Genomic DNA, 12,679 nt, shown 5'->3' with positions numbered 1-12,679 from the left:
AGGACAGCAGCCCCAGAGGGATGGCAGGGTTGGGTCCGCACAGGCACAGGGTAGTGAGCACCCCATGCAGGGGTCAGGAAGCACATTTTATTACTCTCCAGCAGTCTCAGAGGAGGGGAAGCAGCCCCCGGTGTGGGAGCAGTGCCACCCCCATGGGTCAGATTTGGGGGGTGTCTGGCAGTGTCTCCTCAGATCTGAGTGCGGAAGCGCAGGTCGGTGCCCGACATCTTCTGCGCATAGTCCTGGTCGAAGCGCTCGTTCTGGGCCACGGTGAAGTGGTTCTTCCAGTCTCCGGTGGTGCCTGCAGCCAGGTGAGATGGGGCTCAGCAGGGGTCAGGGGGACAGGGCACCTGCAGCCCCCCAGAGCTGCTCACCTTTGCGCATGAAGGGGGACACGCTGTGGTCCATGAGGTCAGAGGGCACCTTGCTGTAGTTGGTTGTGGGGTTGTCCCGCATGGCCTCGAAGGAAGTGTGTTGGGTGATGGTGTCCAGTGCCGCCTCCGACAGCTCGTGCCCCAGGAACTTGGCCACCTTGACTATCTCCCGGCGGAGGTCCTGTAGGACACAGGCTGATGTTCACCCCTCCTGCCACCCCCTCAGATGCCACACCACCATCCACCCCAGTCCATCACCTCCTTCAAGTCCTCGTAGAAGAGGTAGAGAATGGGGTGATCCTTCCTCCGCTCCCAGTAGCCCTTGACGTGGTTGTACCAGGAGCCATATGCCACTGCATGGGGAGAGCAGCCAGGGGATGTCAGTGGGTGACAGCACCCCACAGGGTCCCCACATTCACCCAGGGGTGCCCTGTCCCACCTCTGCCAGCCATGAACTCCTCCAGGTACTGGGCCCATGTCCCGGGGTGTGGCTGTAACTTGTTCATCAGGTCAAAGTGGTAGTAGGAAATGGCCACATCCTTGGCATTGCGCCCCACATAGATCATCTGCAGATGGGTGACAGGGTGTGAGAGCAGTCCCAGGGCCCCCTAACAGGGAGGATGCTCCAGCTCCCAGAACTCCCACACCCAGTTAGTGTGCTCAAGGGAGCAGTGGGGGGTCCTGTCTCATGGGAACAGGGGGACTTAAATGCCCCTCAGGGCAGAGACCAGGGTTGGGAGTTACCTTGCAGCGGTTTTCCCAGAAGGATTTTGGCAATACATCTGCCGGCAGGTGGGTCTTCACCACGCGGGGTGAGGGCATGGTGGTCAGCAGGTCTGTCCCTGGGGGATCCCAAAGCACTTCCTCAGTGGGCCCTTGGCAGAGACTCCCAGGACACAGCCCCTGTTGGGGTGTCCATGGTCAAACCTCCACCCCTCACTACCTGCTGGCAACTTCCCAGGGACAGAGAACTCCAGCATGGGCACCCTCTTGCTGATAATGTCCCGCTTGCATTTCTCAGGGTCTCCGCCTTGCAGGATCATGTCCACAATCTCGCTGACCCAGGTGGTGCCTGGGGAAAGGAACTCATCAGGGGGCAGCCATGGTGGCATTGGGTGTCTGATCACTGACAACCCCTCAGACTTTAACCAGACACTGAGAGGGCAAAGGGGATCCCGCACAGCTCTGTCCCGACTGCCCCCAAATGTGCTGCATTTCCCCCACCTCAGATGTACAACACACTTGCCCACATGGTACCAGTACATCTGGTACACTCAGGGATACTCACCAGATTTGGGGAAGGTGACCACCACAATGTCCTCAGGGTGACTCTGAAAAGTGTCGACACGTTCCCAGTTGTGGGTGAAGGCTTTGACCATGGGAATGCCGTGCACTGTGGGCCAGGGCTGACGCAGGTCGGGATCTGGATCGGCCATCCTGCTGGGGAGGGGGACACATGGAGGAGGCTGACTGGTGAGAGGGGCCCCCCCTCACCGGGCAGTCAGCAGCCAGAGCAGCCCAGGCAACTGGCACAGTGCCTGCTCAGGGAGTGGCAGTGATAGCACTGGCACACAGACCAGAGGTCACTGCAGCCATCGCTGCACCAACCACTGGGGACAGGGGGCCCATCTGGGGATCAAGGGTCCCCTTTGCAGGAAAAGGAGCACACCCAGCACCCCAGCAAGGAGGGGGGTACCCATGGTGTGCCAGCATCACCCAGACCAAGCACCTCTCCCATTGCCTCAGCACCACGGGGGAGCAGGAAGCTGGGTCCCAGAGGTTATTGCAGCACACCTCACTGCAGGGGAAGGTTTTAAGGTGGCTGATTACACCCAAAAGTACCCCAAATTCACCAACCTGGACCCCACAGCATGCAGCTCTGTGTGGCTGAGCGTGCATGGGCAGAGCACCCACAGGGCACCCTAGGACACCCCTCTCACCTAATACAGTGCCGCTCTGTGCCGGGAGAGTGATGCTGGGACAGTGACACCACGAGGGTGACGGCAGAGGACAGGGAGACACGGGGCCCTGCAGCAGTTTTTGCAGGGAGGAGAAGGAAAAGGCAGGGCGGCAAGGGCAGCAATGTTTTCCGGCCCTGCAGCTGCCGGGAGGGAGGAGCAAACACAGGGAGAAGCCACCAGTCACTGACCGGCAGGCAGGGCCACAGTGGACATCTCTAGCCTCGCTGATCTTGCCTCCCACCCCCAGGTCCCAGACTGTGTCTCCCCACAGGGAGGCCACCCCTCACTGCTCATATCCAGCCAACAGCTTCCCCATATGCAGTTTTGCCACAACCCTCTGCAATCCCACGAGCTGCTGGTAGCAATCCCCCCACCATGGAAGCTGAGGGGTGACACCTGCTTGTCCCGATCCCTAGAAAAGGACAGCAGCCCCAGAGGGATGGCAGGGTTGGGTCCGCACAGGCACAGGGTAGTGAGCACCCCATGCAGGGGTCAGGAAGCACATTTTATTTCTCTCCAGCAGTCTCAGAGGAGAGGAAGCAGCCCCCGGTGTGGGAGCAGTGCCACCAGCATGGGTCAGATTTGGGGGGTGTCTGGCGGTGTCTCCTCAGATCTGAGTGCGGAAGCGCAGGTCGGTGCCCGACATCTTCTGCGCATAGTCCTGGTCGAAGCGCTCGTTCTGGGCCACGGTGAAGTGGTTCTTCCAGTCTCCGGTGGTGCCTGCAGCCAGGTGAGATGGGGCTCAGCAGGGGTCAGGGGGCACCTGCAGCCCCCCAGAGCTGCTCACCTTTGCGCATGAAGGGGGACACGCTGTGGTCCATGATGTCGGAGGGCAGCTTGCTGTAGTTGGTGGTGGGGTTGTCCCGCATGGCCTCGAAGGAAGTGTGTCGGGTGATGGTGTCCAGTGCCGCCTCCGACAGCTCGTGCCCCAGGAACTTGGCCACCTTGACTATCTCCCGGCGGAGGTCCTGTGGGACACAGGCTGATGTTCACCCCTCCTGCCACCCCCTCAGATGCCACACCACCATCCACCCCAGTCCATCACCTCCTTCAAGTCCTCGTAGAAGAGGTAGAGAATGGGGTGATCCTTCCTCCGCTCCCAGTAGCCCTTGACGTGGTTGTACCAGGAGCCATATGCCACTGCATGGGGAGAGCAGCCAGGGGATGTCATTGGTTGACAGCACCCCACAGAGTTTCCACATTCACCCAGAGGTGCCCTGTCCCACCTCTGCCGGCCATGAACTCCTCCAGGTACTGGGCCCATGTCCCGGGGTGTGGCTGTAACTTGTTCATCAGGTCAAAGTGGTAGTTGGAAACGGCCACATCCTTGGCATTGCGCCCCACATAGATCATCTGCAGATGGGTGACAGGGTGTGAGAGCAGTCCCAGGGCCCCCTAACAGGGAGGATGCTCCAGCTCCCAGAACTCCCGCACCCAGTTAGTGTGCTCAAGGGAGCAGTGGGGGGTCCTGTCTCATGGGAACAGGGGGACTTAAATGCCCCTCAGGGCAGAGACCAGGGTTGGGAGTTACCTTGCAGTGGTTTTCCCAGAAGGATTTTGGCAATACATCTGCCGGCAGGTGGGTCTTCACCACGCGGGGTGAGGGCATGGTGGTCAGCAGGTCTGTCCCTGGGGGATCCCAAAGCACTTCCTCAGTGAGCCCTTGGTAGAGACTCCCAGGACACAGCCCCTGTTGGGGTGTCCATGGTCAAACCTCCACCCCTCACTACCTGCTGGCAACTTCCCAGGGACAGAGAACTCCAGCATGGGCACCCTCTTGCTGATAATGTCCCGCTTGCATTTCTCAGGGTCTCCGCCTTGCAGGATCATGTCCACAATCTCGCTGACCCAGGTGGTGCCTGGGGAAAGGAACTCATCAGGGGGCAGCCATGGTGGCATTGGGTGTCTGATCACTGACAACCCCTCAGACTTTAACCAGACACTGAGAGGGCAAAGGGGATCCCGCACAGCTCTGTCCCGACTGCCCCCAAATGTGCTGCATTTCCCCCACCTCAGATGTACAACACACTTGCCCACATGGTACCAGTACATCTGGTACACTCAGGGATACTCACCAGATTTGGGGAAGGTGACCACCACAATGTCCTCAGGGTGACTCTGAAAAGTGTCGACACGTTCCCAGTTGTGGGTGAAGGCTTTGACCATGGGAATGCCGTGCACTGTGAGCCAGGGCTGACGCAGGTTGGGGTCTGGATCGGCCATCCTGCTGGGGAGGGGGACACATGGAGGAGGCTGACTGGTGAGAGGGGCCCCCCCTCACCGGGCAGTCACCAGCCAGAGCAGCCCAGGCAACTGGCACAGTGCCTGCTCAGGGAGTGGCAGTGATAGCACTGGCACACAGACCAGAGGTCACTGCAGCCATCGCTGCACCAACCACTGGGGACAGGGGGCCCATCTGGGGATCAAGGGTCCCCTTTGCAGGAAAAGGAGCACACCCAGCACCCCAGCAAGGAGGGGGGTACCCATGGGGTACCAGCATCACCCAGAGCAAGCACCTCTCCCATTACCTCAGCACCACGGGGGAGCAGGAAGCTGGGTCCCAGAGGTTATTGCAGCACACCTCACTGCAGGGGAAGGTTTTAAGGTGGCTGATTACACCCAAAAGTACCCCAAATCCACCAACCTGGACCCCACAGCATGCAGCTCTGTGTGGCTGAGCGTGCATGGGCAGAGCACCCACAGGGCACCCTAGGACACCCCTCTCACCTAATACAGTGCCGCTCTGTGCCGGGAGAGTGACGCTGGGACAGTGACACCACGAGGGTGACAGCAGAGGACAGGGAGACACGGGGCCCCGCAGCAGTTTTTGCAGGGAGGAGAAGGAAAAGGCAGGGCGGCAAGGGCAGCAATGTTTTCCGGCCCTGCAGCTGCCGGGAGGGAGGAGCAAACACAGGGAGAACCCACCAGTCACTGACCGGCAGGCAGGGCCACAGTGGACATCTCTAGCCTCGCTGATCTTGCCTCCCACCCCCAGGTCCCAGACTGTGTCTCCCCACAGGGAGGCCACCCCTCACTGACCATATCCAGCCAACAGCTTCCCCACGTGCAGTTTTGCCACAACCCTCTGCAATCCCACGAGCTGCTGGTAGCAATCCCCCCACCATGGAAGCTGAGGGGTGACACCTGCTTGTCCCGATCCCTAGAAAAGGACAGCAGCCCCAGAGGGATGGCAGGGTTGGGTCCGCACAGGCACAGGGTAGTGAGCACCCCATGCAGGGGTCAGGAAGCACATTTTATTTCTCTCCAGCAGTCTCAGAGGAGGGGAAGCAGCCCCTGGTGTGGGAGCAGTGCCACCCCCATGGGTCAGATTTAGGGTTTGTCTGGCAGTGTCTCCTCAGATCTGAGTGCGGAAGCGCAGGTCGGTGCCCGACATCTTCTGCGCATAGTCCTGGTCGAAGCGCTCGTTCTGGGCCACGGTGAAGTGGTTCTTCCAGTCTCCGGTGGTGCCTGCAGCCAGGTGAGATGGGGCTCAGCAGGGGCCGGGGGGACAGGGCACCTGCAGCCCCCCAGAGCTGCTCACCTTTGCGCATGAAGGGGGACACGCTGTGGTCCATGATGTCGGAGGGCAGCTTGCTGTAGTTGGTGGTGGGGTTGTCCCGCATGGCCTCGAAGGAAGTGTGTTGGGTGATGGTGTCCAGTGCCGCCTCCGACAGCTCGTGCCCCAGGAACTTGGCCACCTTGACTATCTCCCGGTGGAGGTCCTGTGGGACACAGGCTGATGTTCACCCCTCCTGCCACCCCCTCAGATGCCACACCACCATCCACCCCAGTCCATCACCTCCTTCAAGTCCTCGTAGAAGAGGTAGAGAATGGGGTGATCCTTCCTCCGCTCCCAGTAGCCCTTGACATGGTTGTACCAGGAGCCATATGCCACTGCATGGGGAGAGCAGCCAGGGGATGTCAGTGGGTGACAGCACCCCACAGTGTCCCCACATTCACCCAGGGGTGCCCTGTCCCACCTCTGCCGGCCATGAACTCCTCCAGGTACTGGGCCCATGTCCCGGGATGAGGGTGGAACTTGTTCATCAAGTCAAAGTGGTAGTAGGAAACGGCCACATCTTTGGCATTGCGCCCCACATAGATCATCTGCAGAAAGCTTGGTGGCATGTGGGGACTTGTAAGGTCCCAACAGGGCAGGTACCCCCCTTATCTCTGCTGGATTCCTCCAGGTGTGGTAACTCCAGCCTGTTACCTTGCAGCGGTTTTCCCAGAAGGTTTTGGGCAAGATGTCAGCTGGGATGTGGGTCTTGATGATGCGAGGGGATGCCATAACCTCCAGCTGGTCCGTGCCTGCAAGGATTTCCCCCACGAGCAATCCCACTGCCAGTGGGGTACCCTTCCATACAAAACCAAGCGTGTCCCCCATCCACCACCCACTGCCACCCTCTTACCTGCTGGCATCTTCCCAGGGGCAGCAAACTCCATCATGGGCACCCGGTTGATGATGTTATCCTCCTTGCATTTTTTGGGGTCACCACCTTTCAGGACCATGTCCACAATCTCGCTGACCCAGGTGGTGCCTGGCGAGGAGAGGCTGCATGTCCAGCTGATGCCACTCCCACCAGAGCCCCATCTTAGGCACCCGAGGGCCACCATCTACCAGCGTTGCCTTTTAGCATCCCCTCCAGTCCCAGCTCCTCCAGGTTGGTTCCTCCCTTCCCAAGTGTGGCCCCTCTCTGTTGCCTGGGGACACTCACCAGACTTGGGGAAGGTGACCACCACAATGTCCTCAGGGCGACTCTGGAAGCTGTCGATCCGCTCCCAGTTGAGGGCGAAGGCATTGACCATGGGAATGCCATGCACTGTGCTCCAGGGCTGACGCAGATAGGAGTCTGGATTGGCCATCCTTCTGGGGACATGGACACATGGCAGGGCTGGCCGGCAGCAAGGAGCATCATGGGGCCACCTCTTTCCCTGGAGTCCCCAAAATGCCTGCTGAACCCAGCCATCCTGCCCACAGGAAGGAAACTGTCCCCTGCTTGTTGGTGTCATGGGAGGTGGCATCTGTCTTCTGAGGGGATTTTTGGGGCCAGCTGGCAGTGCAGGGAGTGTGGAGGGGCATGGCTGGCTCTGGGGGGCTCAGGTCAGCACAGGAAGTGGGGCAGCTATCTGTACCAAGCTGTTACTTTTACCTGGGTGTAAAAGCTCACAGGGGCTTTCCTGGCTGGGGTTTCAGGCTGCTTTCCCTTTGCCTTTTCCTCCCCATCTCTCAGCTGTACAGCAGCTTGGGGAAGACCTTCTTGCAGGGGGATGAGTGAGGGTTTGAAGGAGACAGAAATGAGGAGCAAGGCTCCCAGAACTCTCTCCCCAGGAAACCTTTTCACCCACCAGACAGGATAGAAACGCTGGATATGGCAGCTGCGAAACACCCACACTGTGACTTTTGGAGAGAGGCTTGGTCGCTTGCTTCCGTCTTCCAAGGGTTTGCAGGGACACTGAGCCTCTCTGAGCCCCCGCAGCCCCCACGCAGGCCCTCTGCTTGTGAGGCCAGGGCACCCCGAAATGGGCCGATCCCCCTGACCGTGGCCAGAGTCCCCCCATTACCTGTTCTCCGGGTCCTCTGGCAGGGAGGAGGCAAAGCTTCGCCCGCCGCTTACGGGGCGGGATTTGCTATTTTCCCTTCCCTTCGTGGAAGATGGAGGCTCAGGCAGGCGGGGGGACAGCGCGGGGGCAGGAGGAGGGCAGGGAAGGGGCGAGCGGGGGTAGGGACTGTCCCCAGATGCCTGCGATAAGCTTTGCCGTGCTCAGCAACCCCCGGTACGCACACAGGTGGCGGGAGTGGAAATCACAGCTGCCTCGCAGAGGCAAACAAAGGGAGGAAATTCCAGCCCGGGGAATTTAACGTCACCCTGTCCTGATCCAGGAGTCACCTGAGTGGATGTCCCCAGTTCCTCACACAGACGTGGGGTTTGCTAGTGGGATGTGAAGATCAGGCTTTGGTCATATCCCTGCTCCACGCAAATACGGGTCCAAAGTTTGCAGGATTGCAAAGCACAAGTGCTCCTGGGAAAGGTGTTTAAAGGTGCCCGTGGTGGTGAAATGCTCCTCCTTACCTGCTTCCCACAGGCGACCTGTGAGCCAGGAGAGAGTGGTGAGGGCAGGAAACATGACAGCTGGGCAGGGGCAGCAGCTCACTTGTTTACAACCTTGATAGAAGTCCCTGATTTGGACCCAGGGCCAAGTTCCAGGTGAGGTGGGACATGCCAGGCGTTCAGGTGTTTTGCAGGCACGGACATGCCTCCCTGCCTGTCCATCTGTCCATATATCAGCAAAATTGGTTGTGTGTGCAAACACCACAGGCAAAGCCAGGAGGTGGGGAAGCACAGAGATCTCCATTGGCATTGAAATAAATGTCTGGAAAGGATTAATTCCTATGGGTCAGGTCTCCTCACAGCACTGCTGCTCTATAGGAGTCAGATCCTAGTTGCTTCTCTTTGGGGATAAAACAACCCTGTGAGGCTGTATTGCCTAAAAGCTGCAATCTTAGAAACTCTGGAACAGGCCAGAAATGGAGTGTAAGTGGGGCACTTGGGGCTCCAAAGCACACCTTTGCCCCAGGGGGACAGAGAGTGGTTTGCTCTGGCCATCCCAGAGCAAGGGCTCAGTGCAACCAGGTTGGAGGTTACAGGGTGGGTTCCCTATCCAGCAAGGATGGTGATGTTGCTGAGCCCGGCCATATGCCAGCAGGGAGGTGTTTCCCTTCACCTTTGTTCCATAGACTATGGGCTGCCAAGCTCCAGCTGGGTCAGGGAGCCTGGGGAGAGCCTCACCACCACCCACTCTGTCAAGAAACTTGCCACAACCTGGAGCCATGGAAAGCTCCTGTGCACACAAAAGCCATGGCAGCAGCAGGTTTGCTGGTGCTTTGGGGTTTTTCCACTCTTCACCGATCTATGCTCCCTCCAGGCACCTTGGTAGGCTGGGTCTGGGGCACCCAAGCTGACAGGGGCCACTTGTGGGTTTTGGGAGGATGCGTATTCCCAGTGATGCCTGACCATCACTAGCCAAAAATCCACTGTGTGCCCACCTTCTCTCCTGCTGATCATGGAGGTTCTCCCAGACACTGCCTGGAATTTGGGGGAGTTCAGCCTCCCCTCCCCAGGAGGGGGGGAGTCATTTCTGCAGGCAATGACTCACTATCCTTTTATCACAATTTATTGCAAGGGGAAAAGTAAATCAGTGCAAGGATGCTCCACTTGGACCCACCATCCGCACCAGGGGAGCAAGGAGAAGCAGAGTCCTCCTGCAAAGGGGGATGAGCCCCTCACATCTCCATCTGGAAGTGGAGGTCGGAGCCTGCCATGGTAGTGCCTGTCGAAGTGCTCATTCTGGGCCACAGTGAAGTGGTTCTTCCAGTCTCCACAGATCCCTGGGGGTAAGAAAGCAAGTGGGGCAAATCTCGAGACACATAAAATATTTGCAGCCACAGATGGGGGCTGAAATACAACGCAGGGACATTCCTCCCAAGCCCTCCACCACTGGCCAAATCCCACTTTTATGGAGGAAGGGGGAGAGGTTGTGGTCCATCAGGGCAGTGGGCATGGTCTCATAGTTGGCAGCAGGGTTCTTCTTCATCGCCTGGAAGGCAGTGTTGTGAAGGATCCTCTCCACTGTTCCCTCCGCCACCTCCTTGCCCAGGAACTGCAGGATCTTCTTCACTTCCTGACATGGGTCCTGCAGGGCAGTTGACATGAGGAGGCTGCCAAAAATGCTGGGAGGGGGGCAACCAGGGCACCCTGCTCCTCATCCCACCCTCACCTTTTTCATGTCCTCATAGAAGAGCTACAGGATCTTCTCCTTCCTCTTCTCCCACCAGCCCCGCACATGGTCATACCAGGACCCGTAGGCCACTGTGGAATATGGTCAAGGGATTAGCTAAAAAGCAGGGTAGCAGGGGACGTCCTTCCCACCAGCATTTCAGGGTGGGCATCCTGTGGCTCAGCCCCCACCTTTGCCAGCCAGGAAGGTCTCCAGGAACTCAGCCAGTGTGCCAGGGTCAGGGTGTAACTTGGCCATCTGGTAGAAGTAGTAGTAGATGACAACATCCTTGGGGTTGCGGGCCATGTAGATAATCTGGAGACAGACAAGGATGTGGCTGGAAGATAGAGTAGTGCCTCCTCTCTGCCAACCCAGATGGGGAGAGAGGCAGGGGCACCTGCAGCATTACCTTGCAGTCCTTCTCCCAGAAGGACTGTGGGAGGAGCTAGACTGGGAGATGGGTCATTACGAGCCATGGGGATGGGGTGTTCTCCAGCTGCTCAACACTTGTGACACAGGGGGCTTAGAGGTGTGAGCCCCAGCACGCTCAGCCCAACCCCAGTTCTGCTCCCTCCCCACCCAGGGAGCCAGGCTGGGGAAGCTCACCACTCGGTATCCCAGAGTCCTTCATTTCCAGGAAGGGCACACGGTTGTAGATGGCATCCCGTCGGCATTTCTCCACATCGCCATCTTGGTAGATCATGTCCATGATCTCGCTCAGCCACGCCGTGCCTGCAGCACAGGGACAGCATTGCAAAGGCTGGTGTCACCTCATCCTCCCTTCACCCTTCCCCAGGGCCACTCACCTGATTTGGGGTAGGTGGAGATGAGCAGGTCATCTGGACGGGCTTGGAAATCCTTCACCTGTGCCCAGCCCTCAATGAACATCTTGTAGAGGGGGATACCCAGCTCCTCCCTGACACTTTCCTGCTCCATGGCTGATGGTGGATCCTCACAGTGTTGGCTGTCCTCCCTGCTGGCAACCTCCACAACCTTGGGACTAGCTGGATCCTGTGGCAGCACTGTGCCCATGGCAGGGCCCCACCAGGCAAAGTTCAGCCTGGATCACATGTGGCAGACGTGTTGCCAATGCCAGTGCAAGAGCCAGGGGCATGGCCTATTCCCCAGCAGGATGCCACCTTGACATCTGTGGTGCCAGCCATGCACTAAGCCCAAGCCATGACGGGTAAGGAATGGAGCCCACCATCACCTCTCCTCCCACTTGTCTGTGCTTCTCCCCCAGCTTTAGCCCCTTTAATAGGTGCCACAGGGTTCTACAGCTGCAGAGACACCTCTACCACCCTATTCCTGCTGCAGCTGTACCTATCAAGATTCTGAGGCCTCTGGTCCCCAGGAGCCTTGGCACCTCCACCCTCCTGTCCCGCCCAAGTGGTAATGGTTAACAAAAGCTGGCTCGGCTAAGGAGCATGGAGGATGGGAAGCAGGTTCAAAAGGCCAGCAGCCAGGGTGTGGGGCAGTTTTGGGGTGGGCTCTGCCTCCCTCCCTCCCTCCCTGCCCCTGCTTGTCCTGGCTGGGGACCAGACTGGCTGGGACCTGGCCGAGGGTGCTGCAGGCAGAGGAGTGCCTCCCTCGCCCTCCGGGGTGCTCCTTTGATGCCTCTTTTAGGAAAGTGCTGATTACACTGAACTTCTCCATCCTGGGTGATGTGATCCAGGTTGTACAGTGCTGGGACCTGGCATGGTGGAGCAGGTGCTGCTCCTGCTGCAGGAGATCGAGGAGAAGCAGAAGGGAAGTGGTGCCTGGCCCAGGCCAGGTCAGCAGGAACTGTGGGAAAGGGGGCACCAGTGCAGGATTTAGAATCTGTGCCATTTGAAAAAATATGATCACACAACTCTGACTTTTTGTCCAATGAAGGAATTGGAAGACAGTAAATGCATTTATTACCCTGACAAAAAGTGAGATGTAGCATTTGTCATCTGATGATGAGGAAGTAACATTATGACCCTTAATTAAAACTGAAACCACAGATGATGGTCAGGGTCAGCAAACTGCTACCAAAATGGAGCTGCATACGGAGACTGAGATATCAAAGTTCCAGGATAAGTACAGCAGACTTACAAGGGATGTAAACATATAGGGTGATCCCAATGACAGGGAACCAGGGAAAGATGATTCTTTATCTCCTTCAACCCCCCCTGAATCTACTAGACCTCAGGGCGGAGCAGAAAATCACACACAAAAAATTACTCCATTAGATCTGATTCAGTGGCTGACTTGCAAGACAATTCTGGCCATAAACCAGGTGACACTGAAATCCAGCAAGTGGAATCCTATGAATGCATACAAAATAATGGCCCATACATTCAGATTCCAGTTGGTTCTTGTGGAAAGTATTGCTGAAACATGGTTGATAGAAAGAGGACATGAGAGAGATGCTATAGCTCTGGTCCCACGGTAAGAGAAAACTATCAGAAGGTCACTGTGTTTGAGAAACTCGGTACGTGACAGAAGAATAGAATATAGCGGATGGGAAAGCAGAGCAAATAGCAAACAAGTATCCATAAGAAGGTTAAAGAAATAGCATTTGCACAAATATAACTTTGG

The 12,679-nt window shown here is 57.8% G+C and overlaps 4 protein-coding genes across 12 annotated transcripts; all 4 read right to left on the bottom strand.

The window, feature by feature from the left end:
- Positions 1-51: 51 nt before the first annotated feature.
- Positions 52-2,443, bottom strand: LOC135413048 (sulfotransferase 1B1-like). Of its 2 annotated transcripts, none has more exons than XM_064652152.1 (8): positions 2,315-2,443; positions 1,663-1,811; positions 1,318-1,446; positions 1,119-1,216; positions 814-940; positions 633-727; positions 375-555; positions 52-301 (listed from the first exon to the last, which is right to left on the bottom strand). In XM_064652152.1, the coding sequence occupies exons 2-8, from the start codon at positions 1,808-1,810 to the stop codon at positions 189-191; spliced, it is 891 nt and encodes a 296-aa protein (XP_064508222.1). In that variant the 5' UTR covers position 1,811; positions 2,315-2,443; the 3' UTR covers positions 52-188. The 2 variants fall into 2 exon arrangements, with proteins under 2 accessions (XP_064508222.1, XP_064508221.1); XM_064652151.1 differs by having other exon boundaries at positions 1,663-1,814; positions 2,315-2,439.
- A 362-nt stretch (positions 2,444-2,805) lies between these two features.
- On the bottom strand, positions 2,806-5,195 carry LOC135413049 (sulfotransferase 1B1-like). 3 transcript variants are annotated; one of them, XM_064652154.1, is made up of 8 exons: positions 5,063-5,195; positions 4,411-4,562; positions 4,066-4,194; positions 3,867-3,964; positions 3,562-3,688; positions 3,381-3,475; positions 3,123-3,303; positions 2,806-3,055 (listed from the first exon to the last, which is right to left on the bottom strand). In XM_064652154.1, exons 2-8 carry the CDS (start codon positions 4,556-4,558, stop codon positions 2,943-2,945), a joined length of 891 nt encoding a protein of 296 aa, XP_064508224.1. In that variant the 5' UTR covers positions 4,559-4,562; positions 5,063-5,195; the 3' UTR covers positions 2,806-2,942. The 3 variants fall into 3 exon arrangements, with proteins under 3 accessions (XP_064508224.1, XP_064508223.1, XP_064508225.1); XM_064652153.1 differs by having other exon boundaries at positions 4,411-4,559; positions 5,063-5,194; XM_064652155.1 differs by having other exon boundaries at positions 4,411-4,920; positions 5,063-5,182.
- Positions 5,196-5,553: 358 nt separating this feature from the next.
- LOC135413047 (sulfotransferase 1B1-like) lies at positions 5,554-9,006 on the bottom strand. Of its 6 annotated transcripts, XM_064652145.1 has the most exons (9): positions 8,227-8,391; positions 7,901-7,980; positions 7,054-7,202; positions 6,748-6,876; positions 6,549-6,646; positions 6,316-6,442; positions 6,135-6,229; positions 5,877-6,057; positions 5,554-5,803 (listed from the first exon to the last, which is right to left on the bottom strand). In XM_064652145.1, exons 3-9 carry the CDS (start codon positions 7,199-7,201, stop codon positions 5,691-5,693), a joined length of 891 nt encoding a protein of 296 aa, XP_064508215.1. In that variant the 5' UTR covers position 7,202; positions 7,901-7,980; positions 8,227-8,391; the 3' UTR covers positions 5,554-5,690. The 6 variants fall into 6 exon arrangements, with proteins under 6 accessions (XP_064508215.1, XP_064508218.1, XP_064508214.1 ...); XM_064652148.1 differs by lacking the exons at positions 7,901-7,980; positions 8,227-8,391 and adding an exon at positions 8,410-9,006 and having other exon boundaries at positions 7,054-7,205; XM_064652144.1 differs by having other exon boundaries at positions 7,054-7,205; positions 7,901-8,394.
- A 489-nt stretch (positions 9,007-9,495) lies between these two features.
- LOC135413045 (sulfotransferase 1 family member D1-like) lies at positions 9,496-12,451 on the bottom strand. The gene is given in 7 exon segments (XM_064652142.1): positions 9,496-9,725; positions 9,850-10,030; positions 10,115-10,206; positions 10,306-10,429; positions 10,524-10,621; positions 10,721-10,846; positions 10,921-12,451. Coding segments are annotated over 7 exon segments (1,062 nt in total). The 5' UTR covers positions 11,147-12,451; the 3' UTR covers positions 9,496-9,510.
- Positions 12,452-12,679: the final 228 nt, after the last annotated feature.

The sequence above is a fragment of the Pseudopipra pipra genome, chromosome 4, assembly GCF_036250125.1.
Source record: "Pseudopipra pipra isolate bDixPip1 chromosome 4, bDixPip1.hap1, whole genome shotgun sequence".
Taxonomy (NCBI): domain Eukaryota; kingdom Metazoa; phylum Chordata; class Aves; order Passeriformes; family Pipridae; genus Pseudopipra; species Pseudopipra pipra.
The sequence above is the reverse complement of the archived record's forward strand: the minus strand, read 5'-3'. Positions and strand labels throughout refer to the sequence as shown.